The sequence below is a fragment of the Centruroides sculpturatus genome, unplaced genomic scaffold (assembly GCF_000671375.1).
Source record: "Centruroides sculpturatus isolate CEXI.00-Female unplaced genomic scaffold, Cexi_2.0 scaffold452, whole genome shotgun sequence".
NCBI classification, from domain to species: Eukaryota; Metazoa; Arthropoda; class Arachnida; order Scorpiones; family Buthidae; genus Centruroides; species Centruroides sculpturatus.
The window spans coordinates 522,304-540,991 of record NW_019384638.1 but is presented as its reverse complement, the minus strand read 5'-3'; the positions used below and the strand labels follow the sequence as shown (position 1 = coordinate 540,991).

Below are 18,688 nucleotides of genomic sequence, written 5' to 3'. Positions count from 1 at the left end.
TCGAAGTTTTATAGTTTTAGCATAAATCTGTCCTATAAGACGACCCCCAAACAATCAACGGCCTATGAATTAGATCAGCGATCATCATCTGGATAATAACACTGTCTAGAGTATACTGAATCATGTCCTATTCGTAATTTTTTTGAAAAAACATCAAATTTTATTTTCTTGCATCTGGCAGCACTGCCTTGCGATTGTTGCAAACATTCACACTGATTCGGGCATTCGGGTAATGATCTTGACTATTCACAAAAACGTCGTATGGACTATTCTATTCTATTTTTTATACATACCCTACTCTCTACTAGTAAATAATTACGGTTAATGGTTTTAATTTATATAAAGTTCAATATAATTTTTTTTGTATGTGTCCTATAAGACGAACCCGGATTTTCGGGGCCTTTTTTATGATTCCACTATCGTCTTATCTAGTGTTGCCACCTTTTCAAAATCTCTGACCGGACGGAAGGTCAGGTTTGTTTGAACAGAAGTTCCTGACGCATGCGCAATGTCATTTTACAATGCAAAGAATAATGTGCATGTCGGTTCTAAATCCGTTACAGTTAGGGACTAGGGACTTGCGTAGGAGTAACGTAAGTAACCTAAATTATGAAAGAACAGATACAGATAACTTAATTCTATTAGATACATGAGTATGATCGTACAAGGTAACAAAAAAAGGAGGGTGACAGGTTGCATGCCACACGTCCGCATAAACAGCAGTGGCGTGCCATCACTGGAAGCGATGGATGCGCCGCTTCCCTTGTATTTTCTAAAAAATAAATACATATTAATTTTAATTATATGAAAATAATCGCACAATATTTTATTATTACCGCATTATGTATCTTATTACAAAATTATATACTATACGTGGAAAAAAAGATAAGATTGCTATTGTATATTCGAATATTAGTGGCGGAGTGGAAGCGCTGCAGTCAGATCCAAACAGCCGGATTCGCGAATGCGCTTTACAGAGCACCAACCTCACCCGGTTTAACCGGTGGAAGCCTATGACCTCGGGTGGATGCTAAACGTATACCGCATCCAATTCTATCCAGGACCAGTTCTGGGCTGTTAGCCGCCTGCCCGCTAGATATTTGGCTTCCCTCGCCCGATTATGCGAATCACGAGTAGATTTATAGCTTAACCCAACCGATAAGAATTTACTGGTATGTTTTTATGATAGTTCTGTATAGTTGACAGGAGTTTAAAAAAATCCACTAAAATATTTGATATTTTTATTCCGCTCTCCGATTTTATATTACTCACGGATTTCAATGTTAAAGATGGGATATACGAAATCGTAATATCACTGGTTTAAGGGGATGTAGAAAAAAACGTGTACAATTCTTGTACGATGTTAAAAAATTAACTGTTATTTTGGTAGCATCATTTATAGCTAAATTTAATGAATGAGAGAGATGCACGAGGTACAGAAAAAGCTCTAGAATTTAGTTTCCTTAAATTTACGATTTATGTATCCGTTGTCATAAAAATTTGTCTTTCCACTTTTTTACCAAGACTACAAATATTCGAATACAAAGTAACTGGTTTCGACTTATTTCTACTTTAGTAGTAGTTAAATAATTAAGCGATTAGGGAATTGGGGACATAAAATCCTGATGAGAGCTGAATTTTACTTAAATTAAACAAGCTTAACCGAACCAATCTCTAACAGAGTACAGTGGTTACTGATTTCTTCGTATCATTAATGTAATAAAGACAGAAATTTTTCAGTTCAACGGGAGTGACCGAAAAGTTGTAAATTTTGGAAATTTCTGAGGACACTTGGTCCTAAAACGGTCTAGAAAACAAATGACTATTAAGTTTAACATATTTAGATTTTTACAGCTATGGTGAGAAAAGTTTAAAATCTACAACAGCCCTGTCGCCTCCTTTGAGATTACTAGTTATGCGACAAAAGAGGTATTTGACATTGACCGGTATCGGCACCCTGGGGATTTGGCATTCCGCTTGTATGCACACTCTGCAACCGTCTTCGATTCCATCCATTAGCCACTCGTAGGGAGCTATTTGACTAAGTGCACTGTTTTAAGATTTAAAAAGTATAGAATATTTTATGTTTTTACGTACGTTTCTTTACAAAGCTATATTTAATTATAATTTTCTTTAAAAGTATATTCATACAATTGAAGAATATTTTGTACCAGGTATGTACCGGTACATCCACCACATATTTTATTTCACGAAGTAAGTTTTTATTATTTTATTTTTAATTGTAGCCCTTATATCGTGGCTAGCGATTCGGAATGTAATTGTGATATTAAAAATGCATTTAGAGAAGTCTACGGTTTTTACTGGCTTATCGAATAAACGATACGAATGGACCCTAGACCGTCACTGACGCGCAATTGACTGATTGCCCCTGGATGTCGGCTTCTTACAGAAACACAGCTTCCCTATCATCAAATGTCACGACACGCCACTGATAAACAGGCTAACATGGCAGAATTGCAGATGAGTTTCAGTGAGTGTGAGTTCTTTCGATGTTAAAATAGTGTAATTTATAAAAATGTTTGCAAGAACTTTGTTTCGTAATAGTTTCACTATTTCTACAAAATTCCCGGACAAAATTAATAGTTCACCGGATAGTGAGTCAATTCCCGGACTGTCCGGGCGAAAACCAGACGGATGGTAACACTAGTCTTATCTGCCGAGATATACTGTAATAAAATTATTAATCGAGAGAAAGAAAAAAATAAGTCTTAAAATAACCTTAAAAGGAGATATAGTGAAGAAGATTATGTGTCAGACAAGAATTCGAAACAAGCAGTTAGATACAAGCAGGAATTTCAAAGTGCTATTAATTTCCCTTGATCGGATTAAAACGCAGTGTCGAATTCGATTCTTTGTAGCCCGAAATGGTCTGTTATCCACCTGGATACAAGAAACCGACCAATGGAAAGCTACTGATCCGGGGAAGAATCCTTTAAAAGCCTCGATCTCCAGTACAAAGATAGACTTTTCCCAGCTCTGCCTCCTTTGTGAAGTTATCTGCCTTGTCTTCATTGTTCTACCTTCAAACACTTCATCACCAAACTTCCCAACACCCATAGAAGCATCTCGACTAGTGTTTCTCAAACGGGATTCCGGAATCCCGGTTGTTTTTTTAACCCGGAAATTTTTCTTATCCCGGGAAATCCTGCAAATTTCTTAAAAATTCACTTTCTTTTTTCTTATTTTGTGTTAAGGTTGAGAAATTTTGCAAATAGAAAGCATAATTATCTCATTCACTGTCAGAATACCGTTATATTTATTAATTTTAAACCTACCTATTAGTTTTTTTTTAATTTTTGCTCGTTATGTCATGTCACAAATGGTCAATAATCAATACGTAGCTTATTTGTGGCAGGACTCTGAAAATTCTTTACTTGTCAGAACCTGTAATATATGGAATAATTGTGCTTACGCTGTCTTAATTTTTAACCATGCCCAGTAGCTTCAATAAATGCGTAATGCCAGGTTGTGCAAATTGGGCAAGGATACAAACGAATATGAAGTCTGCAAGTATGAAGTTTTTCTTCATAAACCTGATTATTAAAGCCAAACGAATTGCCGAATTATTGAGTTATAAGCTTGATGCCGCTATTAAAGCAGCCGAGGTAGACAAATAAAAAATACTAGAGAGCAAAAGAAGTATTACAATCTCGAAAACGAACTCGAAATCTTCCAGGCTACAGGTGAAAAAACACACAATATCTGTCTTCTCTTAAATGCATTAAACACGATTCCAATCACATCAATTGAATCGGAAAGGGCATTCTCGGTAGCAAGACTTTTCATTACTAAAATAAGAATTAGAGTGAGTGATCGGAGTATTGATCATCTTTGCTTTTTAAAACTTATAAAAGTTTACAATATTTTGTATTATATTTTATTTAAAAAACGAAAATTACCTTCTAAGTTATAAGTTTGATCTAAGTTCATTCTTTTTAATTTTTAACTCAATTCAAAGCGTTGTTGTTGTTTTTGTTGTTGTATGCAGTTTCCAGCAAACTTTAATAAATTTTTTCTATTTGTGAAAATTTATACGTAATTCAAAGGTAATTTTTATTATATATCTTACACAGCATTATTAATATGATTTTGGATGATATAGAACTTTAAAATTACTTTAAAAAATGAAAAATAATTATATCATTTAATTTCAAGATATTTTGTATACCTTAAAAATAATTAATTCTATCCCGGGATTTCCCGGGATACAGTTCACTTTTATCTTGGAATCCCGGGACAAGCAAAAGACCGGGAAATGAGAAACCCTAATCTCGATTGACCGCTCCGGGGCCATCAACTCTACCACGTTCACGGCGTTACGAGGCACATGTGACTCGTATGGATATGTCTAGTTAGGGCTACAGACATAATTGCTTGTTTTTTCGTGGGGGGCGCATATGTTTTGATAACATAATTCTACAGACATCATACTTGATATATCGATATTATTTTATTAGGTGAAATAAAATATATTAATTTAATAGTACGAGGCACGGGTGACTCATGCCGCCCTGTATTAAAATAGACTACGAGTCACCCGTGACTCGTAACGCCCAGCAACTGCCTAAACGTTTATCTATTGACGCCGTGAACGTGCTACGGTCCAGCTCCTACAGTGGACGAGACGCACTTAGCATAAATAAACGGGTTTATTTGTCACTGCAGCTGTCTGCCTCACTTTTCCTTCACCCCACATACGATAAATCTTGATATTTGAATATCTCCAATTCGGCGACCTTCACATCATTGATCCTTTCATTTGATAATGTTTACATTTAGTCCTATAATGGGTGGCGAACCTTTTTGAGCTCTCATGCCATTTAGTAAGCAAACTTAGCTTTAAAGTTGTTTGTGTGCCAAAGTTTTGAACTTTGAATAATGATATTTAAAGAAATTAAACAAATATGCTTTAATTAAAATAAAGAAGCTGATTGAAAAAATGATCTGGCGATAAACCAAAAGGATGATTGAAAAATACAGATGATAAATCGAAATTGTACGATACACATGTCAGATGATTTTTCCTTACATGGCACTTTGGGCATGCATGCCATAGGTTCGCCGCCACCCATCCTATAATATACAAATTCATAAAAAATGAAAAGTACAAATGGAAATAATTATTACTTAGTTAAAACTTCATCAGCTAAGGTATTGTCTCTGTGCAAAATGTAATTTTAGAATTTTCACTTTCCACATTAATCTTTTTTAGAGTACTTACCATTAACAAAAACTTTCACTGAAGCTGAATTAGTATTCTCTTTATAGTTTTTATCACTGTAGTAGCATATATATTCTCCTCTGTCGTCAATCTGAATATGATCGATCATTAATCTGCTAATATATCTACTCGATTCACGTTCTGAATGTATTGTTGGTAAAGTTAAGTTTTCCTGTAAAAAAATTAAATTAGTGAATTGTCAGATAATTCCATGGACTTAATTATGATCATAATTATTCTAGGAAACTAAATGATTTCAGTATAAAATACTGATAACAAAATAAACAAGCCTGATTTATTTTAGGAAAATTATTTATTAAGAAAAATGACATTATTTGTCATCAGAAAAATTATAATTCTGATTCTGATAGAATCAGAATTATAATTTTTTTTTTTGGCAATGAAAATAGATTCCTCCTTTCTAGAAAATTCTATGTAGCCAAATCAAATCAATAGCTGGATGGTCAAGTGATTAAGGGACTTGGAACTTGGGATCAAATCTAGATGGGTCGAAAAAGTCTAGGAATTTTTTGGAGGGTGGTACTCTGTATAGAGATTTCATATATATGTATAATATCCTATTGACATGTACTGATTTATGATATTTTTCTTTTGGAAATTTGTAAAATAGCCAATCTAGCCTGCTTGTATGAATGCAGGCGGTTGACAAGAGGAGAGCTGGGGAGTTTTCCCTTAGGTCCAGAAAAAACTTAGGAGCCTGTAGTAGTTCCTATCCCCATAAAATTAATGTTATTTTTATTAATAAAAGTAAAATTTTTAAGACTGCTTTTTATTAATAAAGACACATTCTATGTATGGCGTCGAGAGCTTTGTATTGGGCATAGGATAGATTGGGTCCTGTTAAGTGGAGAGAGCTTTACCCTTGACAAAGGAAACATAATTAGCAAAGGAATCTGATACTGTTAAATGCATGCCCAGGTATACCACTTCGTTTACTATGCTAATCTCTTTACCGTTGATGAAAAACCTATCCGTTTTTCTTAGCCGTCCTCCGTCTGAAAATCATAATCTTGGATTTATGGAAATTAATCTTTAGATCCAAAGAAGATGAATATTATGATATTAAGCTGCGATATTTCTCTGAAAGTAGACCAATGTTTTTGACAATGCTGTATCATCTGCAAATTGATGATGATGTCAAAGCCACCCAAGGTAATGGTATCGTCTCTTAAGTCATTAAAAGTTTGCACTATGATATTTACATAACAGACAAACAGCAAATGGCTAAGGGCATCATCCTGTGAAAAACCCCTTTCCAATTTCCCTTCCCTTTCCTAAACTAGTAACAAACCTTGCATCTAGCCCTAGAAATAAACCTTGTATCAATGGCGTGCCGTCCGTAGAAGCTGTGGAAGCACCGCTTTTACAGCTTCCATGGACGGCATTGCATTTTCCCTTGTATTTTCTAAAATATAAATATACATTGTGCGATTATTTTCATATTTTAACGTACAGTACTTTGAATTAATTAAAATTAATATTGTATTATAACCGCATTATGTATTTTATTACAAATTTCTATACACGTGAAAAACAACGATAAGATTGCTATTGATATTCGAATATATATTCATATATGCATATTCCCAATGGAAGCACCGTCAATACGGGACATTCGATACGTCAATACGGGAATTGTCGAATACGGGACAGCTTCCACGGCGAAAATATTTGAATAGTGTAAAGCAGCCAGATTACACGCATTCGCGCATGGCGCTTTACAGAGCACCAACCTCACCCAGTTTAGCTGGTGGATGCAACACGCCAAAATACTGTATCGTATAATGCTTTCAATAATTCCATCCATTAGTCACTGGTAGGGAGCTATTTGACTAAGTGGATTGCTTTAAGATTTAAAAAGTAAAGAAGATTTTATGTTATTTTATGTACGTTTCTTTACAAAGCTATATTTAATTATAATTTTCTTTTAATTCTAATTATATTCAAACCAGGGAGAACAATGGACATTATTAACACTAACTCCTTTTAAAATGCCAAAGTTTCCTGCCAAGGAGCACAAATCGGCGATTACTACGTTATAAAAATCATCTACCAATTCATTAGCAAATCTCCTACTCTGAAAACATGACCTAACAGCATCGGCAAATGCTCGTTCCTTGAACTCATTTCAAACAAATCACTCGAAAAACTAATCTTCCCGTCCAAAAGGCATTCCAGAACTACCAGACAAATACAAGGTCACAGGGAAGTGATCGATAGCGGCAGATTTTCAACTTTCAAAGATTCTATTATGTGACATATGCTTTGAGAAACAATCATAAAATCGATAATCGAACTACCAATACTCAAAAGATAAGTCAATTCACCAGGATAATCTCTGATTTGCCCATTGAGAAGAATAAGGTCGTGTTCAATTAACCATTGTAAAAACAGTCTGCCATGAGTGTCAACTTTTAGATCCTTTGATCTCCTCACATCGTAAATATGTAGTGACGCTATACAGTATTAAAAAAGTGTCAATTTCGTAACCGACGTCCCCCATAATGACAACTCCATCGAACATCGGAAACCAAGTTTCTAAAATATTAGAGAACAAGTCAAGACGAAAGTCTTGCCTTCTTGAGATCTAGCGTAAATAATCAGTATTAAGATGGACTGAGAAGCGAAATGTTTGAATGTGTTAGACTAACGGCAAGTATATTTGGATTAAAATCCAATAGCTAAAAATAACCTTTAGATTCATAAAAGAAGAGGATACCACGACTAGGCTGGACGGCTGAGCGGTCAAGGTGGCAGCCTACCGTTCGAATCCGATTTTTCGATCCGTAAATTTGCCATTTTCAACCATTTTTGTAATTTTTTCTACAAGAAAAAGAAACAACAGCATGCCGAATAAGTGTTTTGTGACCGGGTGTAAGTCTGGTTACTGTAAATTGATGAAAAAAATTTTTATACCACTTCCGAACTAGTTATCTAACTAGAAACATGTAATTGTGAGGGTCGGACCGAATAAAATTAAACAAGAAACCCTCCATTTTCCCCCTCTTTCGAAATCTCGTCGATATCTTATAACAAAAGGATGAACACATTTCCTTCCCTGGAGTCGTTTCCTTTCTCTCCGGAACTCGAGAATGAAGCACAGGGAACTTATCGCAAAAATTTGCGATTGGCGCAAAAAAATAACGTGACTTGAGATATAAAAGAGGGGTGACGAAAGAAGAAGGGGTCCGTCATCGTCGTCGAGGAGTCAAGCGTCCGTCATCGCCGACTATTATCGAGCACGCATCCTCGAAGTGTCCCTCACCGAGTGAATCCTGAGTGACCCCTTCGCCTCAGTAGCCTGGCCAAGAAACCGGTCCCGATAATATCGACAACGGAAGGCTTCATTTCCAAGAGTACTCAGTCTATATTATCGAAGAGGTATGGTAACGACTTTATGTAAACTCTCTCTCGGATCCCCCCCTAATCAGTCGAAGGGTAGCAGACTAGGTTATTAGAAAATCGAAGTTAACCGTTGTATCCCAGTATTCGTTCTTTAATAAATTTTTGTTTATATGTTAAATGGTGTCTTTTACTCGAATATTTGCAACCGTCTTATCGACGACCCCTCTCACCTCCTCCACTCGACCTGACAAAAAGAATCCCGACCCTTCGGGATAGAAAAAAATTAGACAAGCCATCCTTTGACCAGTGGGCAGGCTTAACCAACCTGTAAAACGACCCGACAGAGGTACGACTTCGACCTACCTCAGGGGCTACCCACAAATTGGTTTTTCAGCAGTGGGGTTCGACTTTTTCGAACTATCTGTAAGGCGGAAAAAGGCTATATTCGAGTAGAAAGGTCGATTCCACTCGAATTAGGGACTTTAAAATTAGGACAATTGTTAGAGTCGTTATAGGAAGTAGATTTTGATATCGGTAGACAAAATGGAAGACGATCCCCATAGTACGGCTGGGGCAGACAATCCAAACCCTAATCCTAATCCAAACCCAATCACCTTGGGAGGTCTGGGTGGAATAATTCCTTTATTGCCGGTATTCTCTGGAGAAACGGGAGGCCTCAGAGTTACATACTTTTTTGACTCATTGGCTGATGTCACGAAGGTAGCGGCTTGGCCGAAGGCGGAAATGCTGGCGATAGCTAAGTTAAAATTTACCGGTATAGCTCGGGACTTTGTAAGAAAAGACCGTCGGATTAAAGAGGTAGAAGAGTTTGATGAATTTAAACGAATAATGATAACCCGTTTTGAACGAGAAACCTTTTCATTCCTCTTGAATAAATTCTATACATGCGTACAAAGGAAAGAGGAGGACGTACAAACGTACGCTGCCCGGCTTCAAGCAGTAGCTATAGAGATAGAGATTACGCCAGACCCTGGGGCAAATTCCGCTGAAACTTATGATTCAGAGGATCCAGGGGAAAGAGTTAGACGAGCGGCTAAAAGCGCAATTCCTAAACAGAATCGATATTCGAATTAGGCAACGCGTCATGTCACGAGAGCCAGAGACGTTTGATGACGCTCTAAAAGCTGCGATTAGTGAGGAAAGGATTGAAAATCTTACCGCACATCCTCGTGGAGGCAATTTAGAGCAACTGACAACCGCGATAAAGGAACTTAAAGCTAGAATGGACGGTTTAACACGAGGCTCATCCTTAAATAATGCAAGAAGCCCTATATTAAGACGAAATAATCGTGGGAATTATAATAATCCACCTTTCCGGCGAAACGAATATCGTCCGGCCATACCCAATCGCCGATTCGAGCGACCGCACACCCAAAACAATCAGAACCGGAACTTGCCTGTCCGACGTGACAATAACAATAATGATCGCTCTACGCGTCCGAGAAATGATTCCCCAAGAAGACGCGAAATGGGAAATGACCGAAATAGAGTCCGATTCCGATCCCAACCTACGGAAGAAAATCGAAATAGATGGAGAGGTAATGTGCGAAGTGTCGCAGGCCGACAACCTCGATATGACCTCAAAAGAAACCCTACGTTCCCTTATCCTATCGTTAAGCAGAAACGAGGCTCATATATAGCCTATATCAACATCGGCAAACGTATAAGGCTCTTCAGAAACGGAATCGAGGAACTATCTCTAATAATACTGTATTACTAAATATACAGTACAGCGTCACAGAGTAAGGCTACTTTTGAGTGCTATATAGGAGGAAATCCCGCCACAGTACAGATAGATACTGAAGATAAAGTGTCACTTTTATCAAAACTTTTTGCTAACACTATGAAAAAAAAGTACACGTCGATAGTAACAAAGAAACCAATCTAAGAAGCGCCACAGGTCATCTTATCCAAACATACGGCATCATTAACCCTACCTTTCAGATCGGGGACATCCGATTCCCATTTGAATGTTGTTTAGTGGACATAAACGTTACTTATCCGTGGATAATGGATATCATATTTGTTGTCAGCAGGGATATGACAACAAAAAAAGGATTTCTTATCGATTTAAAGGGCTGAGTATTGACTATTTCCCCGCGAACTGTAATAGCATTTTTAAACGCAGCGAATTCTAAGAGAAGGGTAGGGAGAATTAAACCGACAACCGCTAGAAAGGAATTTAATCTTAAACCCGACATAACTGCCGATCAACCATCACCGTTAACGCCTCCCCGAAGAAGACTCACCAACAACGACCGCACCACAACAAGTTTCTTATACGGACTCGTGGGATGAATTTATTTTGGCTTCCATGCCCACCCCGCTACTGGAAGGACAGAACCGGAAAGCGAAAGTGAGAGTGAGGAACCCAAGCCAGAAAGCGAAGTTTCCGAAACAGAAACAGAACAAGAGACTACTACTCATGTTCTTCGAAGTCGAGGACCAGTTCCAGACCAACCCTGGCTTATGCCTCGGCCCAGCCATAGCCGCATACCTCGCTTTATCTCTCCCGCCTCTATAGTCGGTCGTCCTCCCCTTAAACCTTTAAATAATTACTGACATACATTGATAACAAATTAATACATTCTGAGAATAGAAGTAGTACCCGAAACTTTATACCCAACTAACTTATTTCTAATCCGTCCTCCAAATGCTAGAGGGCTTCCATGTTAATAGAAGTGTTTCCCTGTTCCGGGGTAAGAAACTTAACCCAGGAGACGAACCCAAAAACCCAAGCGACATTATCCGAAACCCAAACGACGTGTCAGCAAGGTTGAGATGATTTATCTCCAAATTAGCGTTATTCTCCTAAGTACCAGGTGTACAGCAGTGGAGCCTCCCCCGGGACCAATGGAATTCACTAAAGGAGTCATTCTTATTCACCAAGGAAATTTTCTAATGACCGCAAGTCACTGGACTTTAGTTAACGATCTCACCTTCGAACACCTGGAACGGCAAATTCAATTCGTCTTGCAGTCTCTTTTTTATTTGGAAACCATGATTAAGCAACAAGAGCACCATCCCCCGGGAACAAGCACCACGCAAGCTGAATGGAATCTCCCTACGGGGGGCTTCGAGCTGATAAAAACTTCTTTCCTTAATTACCAACGAGAATATCGGGAGCTTACCGCACTAGTCACCCTCAGTACACCTCACAAAAGAAGGAGAAGTTTAATAGATCTAGGAGGAAAAGCTCTTAAATTCCTCTTCGGAACTGCTACCTCAGAAGGCGTTGAAGCTTTAAATGCCGAGATCTCAAAAATTAAACAGCGTAACGAGGGAATTATTCATTTAGTACGATCGCAAACAACTCTATTAAATGATACCCTAAATATAAGTAAGAACAATCGACATCAAATCTATGTATTATTTAAACGACAAAAATCTTTTGAAGAAGTAATGAATTTATACCGTTATAACCTTGCTTTCGAGATAATTTTGCGAACGGTCGAATTTTCCATCCAAGAACTACACCTCCAATTGGTAGAACTACGAGAAGCGATTGATGTTCTAGAACAGGACCGATTAAGAACCTATTTTATATGAAATTATGTTATGTACTCTCCGAGATATTCAAACCCAACTTCCGGAAAGTTACGCAATGATTGAAATCCATAAATCAGGATACATTGTTTAAATACTACCAGTGGATCACCACCATTGCCGTAGCTTTACCTGGCAAATTGAGAATCTTCGCCAGGATTCCATTAATCACCCCTAGTGGATACTTTGATATGTACGAAATAGTAAAATTCCCTACCTACCTTCCTACCTGTAAAGACCTTTATTCAGGTTCAGACTAAATATCCTATAATCGTTCTATCTATGGATAGACAATCCTATATGTTATTACAGCGTCATGAATTGACCACCTGTAAAACCGCCCACTTTTCTATATGCTCCTTGGACGTTCCCATACAACAGGCTCCACAACAGAGTTGTGAATACTAGCTATTTAGCGGAAATGAAAACAAGGTCAAAGACCTTTCGACTCGACAAATTGTCGCAAAATCTTTAAGAGAATAGATCGACAAGGAACCTGGATTTACTCCATTATTAATCCTCTCACGTTAACTACTAGATGTCCCACTCGACATCAAAAATCTCCTTTTATATCCACAACCCATAAATTGAATAACACCGGAATGATTAATCTCCCGAACGCATGTACAGTACAGGCTATTTGCCTGGGATCATACTTACATCGCACTTTCAACAACAATCAACTCTACAACTTGAGATTGCGCAACAATTGGTCGTTCCACCTACCGAACAAATCCTAAATCAAACCGAGATGCAACTGCTTCAGAAACGTCTCCTCGAGCCCCAAACGCAAGAAATGCTAAAAATAGCCTCCGATTATGATATCAAAGTAGCAGATCGAGCCAATCCGACGTCCAATACGACCTCAACCACCTGCTACGGGTGACAACAGTCATCTTCAACCTATTATTCTCCGTCTTTAATGAAGATACTTATGGGTTGTTTTGGTGCTACCATATTGACTGTTTGCCTCATTTGTATTGTCTATTATTTACGACGCAGGAGGGCTCGTATCACAAACCGACACGACCTCAGAAAGAAAAACCTGAAGAAAATCTCTCTCGACAATATGGGAGAGAAAGGTCGAACCGAACACTTCCCGAGAAGGGAAGCCCGAAGCAACCCAGACCGGCTAAGCCAAAAGACAATTGTTCAGTCCTATTAAAGGGCCCTCAAGAACTAACAGAAACCCACATATATATATTTTAGTCCTTTTTTGTATTCATAGGTTATAATTTTCCCTCATAGGAAATAATAAAACTTTATATATTAGTAGATTTAGAAGAGAAATATTAGATACCCTTAACTTGCATTTCCTTACATATACTCTTCTCCCTTTCAGGTACAATGGGTTCCCCCGATCGGGACGAAACTCTGACGGCACTTTTGAGCATTTGCTACAATCTGGTACAGGCTCCAGTCTATCAGTGTACCAATGGGCATATCGTCTGCTCAGTCTGTCGGCCGCAGATCTCAACGTGTCACACTTGTCGGGAGACCCTCGGATACATCCGATGCTTGGTCGTGGAGCAAATTCATCATCATTAAGACTCCCGTGTGTATATACAGGGGAGTCTTAATGACAATATGGATTATTTTCTGGAGTCTTTTTAAACAATATGGATGCCCGGAATTACTACAAGAGAAGAATAGAGAAGAACATCAACAACATTGTCCGTTCCGGCCTTTATCTTGTCCCTTTCAGGACCCAGATTGTGCTTGGGAAGGGAAACTTTCAAATCTCCCTTCCCATATTGCCCAAACCCATCCGCAGGTCCTAACCCTACAGAGATCCTCCCTACTCTTCCTTGGCGTTCATACGAATCAGCCAACTCCCCAGATGTGGGCCTCCATTTTATCCTGTTATGATCAACAATTCCTTCTCTGTCACAAACCACCCTACCCCACCGGGATCGAATCCGGACGGGTCAAGGAATCCCCAGGAATTTTTCCAGGGGTGGTCCGTTCGGATATGTCGGGCCCCGTCTCTCACCACCCGGTCGCCCCATTGTGGGCCTGGTCGAACCATAATGGGCCTGCTATAAGAGGCCCTCTTAGTGCCCACAGGGCGGAAAGAGTATTAAAAAAACCCACCCCACCGAGAATCCGACCTTTGTAATAAAGATGCACCTATTAACTACACCTCCCCCTCCACTACATTTAATTATTTCATCGCTTTCAAAGCAGGCTCTCACTCTCTTCAGTGGACATCCTCGCATATCCCTCTGTTAGGAGCCACAAACCCCCGTCCCACCCTCCGTTAGAGCTATCAGCAGATATCGTCTACTCCTTCGGTGAGCATAATAATTCCAATTTCTTTCTATCACCTCTATTTAACCCTAATCTTCTGCTCCTTTACAGATGACCGGCTCAGATGAATGGTGGGAACCCGAGGTCCACTCTCCACCTCCACAACCTTTCCAAATGGAGGTAGACCCAGCGTCTCTCCGGGCCGCTCTGACCTTTGCCCGGACTCAACGCTTGAATAGAACAGCAGCAGCTACTATTATCCTTCCTATTGGACATAGTTGCCTTTCCACCATGGGAACTGCTGTCCAAGACGAAGCAAACTTATCAGGAACGTAACCCCACCCCTATCCTTCACGCTTCAAGGACTCCAATATTCTCCTCCCCACCGCCACATAATATATTTTAGTAATTTAAAAATTTTATATAAGAAGTTTCTAAAAAGTAATCTCGTGATTGCAATTAGCATTTTTACAAAAAGAAAACTACACAAAACTAAGAAATACGAAAGATGAGAATAAAGAAGTAAACATTAAAAAATAGGCCTTTTAAGAATCCGATTAAAGTTAGTCTTTCAAGTGAAAAAAAAATCATAAATTCATCTATTATCATATCATAAATATAAAGATTTATTTTTAGAACACTTTTCCTTAAACATTAAATGGAATTGACTGTATGGATTCTTTCCCGAATATGTATTATTCAGGTTCAGACTAAATATCCTATAATCGTTCTATCTATGGATAGACAATCCTATATGCTGTTACAGCGTCAAGAATTGACTCTCTGTAAAACAGCCCATTTTTCTATATGTTCACTGGACATTCCTATACAACGAGCCCCACAACAAAGTTGTGAATGCTCACTATTTAGCGGAAATGAAAACAAGGTCAAGGACTTTTGTACTCGACAAATCGTCACCAAATACAACCCAATTATTAAACGCATAAATCGACAGGAAATTTGGATTTATTCCACTCTTAATTCCCTTACACACACAATCAAGAGTTAGTGAAATTATAAATACAGTAGAGCGTCGTTTATCCGAATCAATTGGGGGACTGGGGTTGTTCGGATAACTTGTTTTCGGATAACCGATTATGTACGAAAAAACATATTAACCTATCCCATGTTGAAATTTTTTTCCGTTGCGTGTCGCTTCGCGTTGAATTTTCGTCGATGTTAAGCCTAATGTAAACTTTTTAAAATAATAATCGTGGCTATTGTATCGTTAAAAATTATTTTTACAAACGAAATAAATATATTGAAAAATATAAAAACCAAAAAATATATATACTTTATAAGTTGATCTAGTATCAAAAACGTTCGATTCAGCATGACACACAGTCCTCAGAAAAACACCACACAAAAGTGCCATGCTGCCAGCTAAAACACACACATCAACAAAAAAAAATATTGGAGTAGCCCAAGATATAGCCAAAGACTGCAACACCACAGCACTAGCGAAAATTTAAATTTGCTGACTGGAATTCTTTCAGATAAACGACGCTCTACTCTATATGTTTTGCAAGAATAAATAAAGTGAGATAGGAAAATATGCAGATTGTTAGTCCTAACCAACCAGATCTAACTTTTGTTCTGGATTATCCAAAGACATTGAGAAAAGGAAGATAGTGGTGAGGAATCCAGTTTGTTCTCTCAAGAAACTGTTAGAAAATGTGTAAAAAGGTTTTGTAAAACTGATTTAAAGAAGTTCTAGCTTTCCGTGCATGGTGAGGAATTTATTGATAATTGTTTCTAGAAATTTGGAAACAAATTTTGATAGAAATAATTTATTAAGCAAATGAAATATGGATACATGTACAGAATGCTACTTTTGTTAATTAAAAATTAATAATAATAATAATAATAATATAAATGTGAAGATAAACAGCACATGTCCAGTAAGAACCTCAGGTTGTCAGTAGGTTTTATAAAAAGTAAAGCAGAATTTCTCTAAATGCAGCTCAAATTATTTTTAAAGTGGCCCAAAAAGTAGTAAGTTGCTCAAATGTAGTAGCCTAGAGCCTACAAATATCTCACTCTGCTACTTGTAGCCCAATCTTTCAATCCCAAAACTCAGTCATATTTTATGAGATGAGGAAAAAAAAGGTTAGGTGACACCCAAAAATGTGTTAGTATAAAAGCAACACATTTTTGACTAAATTAGAATCGTTCTTGGTCTATTGTTCTCTTATAGCATGGAGGCACTTTGATCTAAACAAAAGAGTTAACATATACATATCACAGTTTGGACAGAATTTTCACTTCAAATTTCTAAGTAGCTGTATTTCAAAGTAACCAAATTTCTTAATGTGTAAATCTCTATATTTCCAGTCAGGACAAAAGTACAGTTACAAACTAATGGGATTTTGAACTATCTGAGTTCAATCTAACAGGGATTTCATGTAATAATAACAACTATTTTAATTTATTAAATGATAAAGTCTGATGTTATAATTTAAAATTTGTTTTGAATAATAAATTTATATTTAAATGGTAAAAAGTTACTAATGAATAGATTTAAATAGAAAAGATAGATAATTAACTAAAATATAATTTGAAAATTTATTTTAGTCAATAGATTTTCACTAATATCAAAATAAAGATTAAAAACAGTTTGTTCCTATCTTGTTTATCATTATAACATCATTGAAATTTGTCATATTTGTAGATGCCGGAAACGAAGCAAAAAAGTTTATCGAGAAAGGAAAATTAGTTCCCGATGATTTAGCAATAAGATTATTTTCTTCACAAATATCTTCTTTGATAAAGAGTAACAGTCCTAGCTTATTACTTGATGGGAAGTATATCTTTTCTATTGAAAGTTCAATTAAAAATTAAGTCTAAATAGAAATTGAATAACGTCTTAATTAAAAATATATAAATAGGATTTCCTCGTACCGTTCCACAAGCAAAATATCTGGATGAAATTCTTCCGGTTTCTTGCGTTATTAAACTGGATGTTCCAGATGACATTATCATAGAGAGAGTGAAAGGAAGATATATACATCTTTCAAGCGGAAGAGTTTATCATACTGAATTCAATCCACCTAAAGTAGCCGTGAGTATATTATTATATCATATCATATCAATAAGTTATTATGTATTAAATATGAATTTTGTAAAAGTAGTCAATATATTGGAAAAGTTTAATATATGTAAAATGTTATAAAATGATGATGCAAACATTTTCAGCTTATTATGTTGATTGAAAATATTTGCAATTAAATGTTATGTTAAATGTTTAGTTCACTGTGAATTATATATGATTTGTTCTGTTTGTTAATAGTTCAATTCAACAAGTTAATTCTAACATGGACAATACTTTTGAGGGCAACATGATGATATGAAAATGCCAAACTAAATAAGTTTTATAACCTCCAAATCTAAGACAATTTGTTCTTTCTTTACAGTTTGTTTCAATCTTTATAATTCAGTTAAAATTAAAATGTTGATTTATCTTAAAATATTGTAAATATAGTATGACACTGATTTATGGGTACTCAATATATGTAAATTTGATACAAGTTGTTTCATTTTCTCTCTCTCTCTCTCTCAATTTATAAGATGAGATTCTCAATACAAGTGCTGATTGATATTTATGAGAACAAAATATTGTAACCACAAATGAAACCAGATTGAAATTTTCTTGGGTTACAATTATATGACTCATGGGTTCCAGTCTTTTTGTTTGTTCATTCAAGCTGTGTCTATTCTCTGGGATAGTGTTATCTTTTCCAAAGTTGTACAGTTTAATGAACTTTAATTGCTTTGCCCAGTAAAAATGCTTAAAGTGGCTTTATTAAAGAACAATTTAGTGACTTCTACTTTAAATTAGTGCAGTAGACAAAATTCAAGATGGTTGCCATGAGGCAGAATACTTGTAAAATTTTTTGGACTGAAGACTATGTATGTTATTTGTTACTTTTGATATTACAATGTTTATATTATTAGCTACAATTATGAGTTAGCATTGATTTATACAAAATAGCATTTACAAACTGTGAAGCAGCACTAGTAGAGCTGCTTCCTTCAAAACCATAAATTATTTAAAGCACCTTGACTAAAACAATTTTACACTATCTCTGCATTACAGATTACAGATCTTTTCTATTGGTGATAAAGTTGTCTATTAATTAATGAAATTGTAATTTTACTCTATTTTACATTTTCTGCTCGTTTATTGTCTTAACCGACTATTAAAATAAAATAACTTACTGGAATGTAATTAAAATAATCAAACCACCTTACTATTTCCAGCAA

At 36.6% G+C, this 18,688-nt stretch overlaps 1 protein-coding gene across 1 annotated transcript in view; it reads right to left on the bottom strand.

The window, feature by feature from the left end:
- LOC111625916 (vascular endothelial growth factor receptor 3-like) overlaps positions 1-18,688 on the bottom strand; it is a 73,922-nt gene that overhangs the window by 51,752 nt on the left and 3,482 nt on the right. Inside the window, exon 3 of the mRNA XM_023369180.1 lies at positions 5,243-5,414. Within this exon, the coding sequence (XP_023224948.1) occupies positions 5,243-5,414 (172 nt within the window). The remainder of the gene's footprint in view (positions 1-5,242; positions 5,415-18,688) is intronic.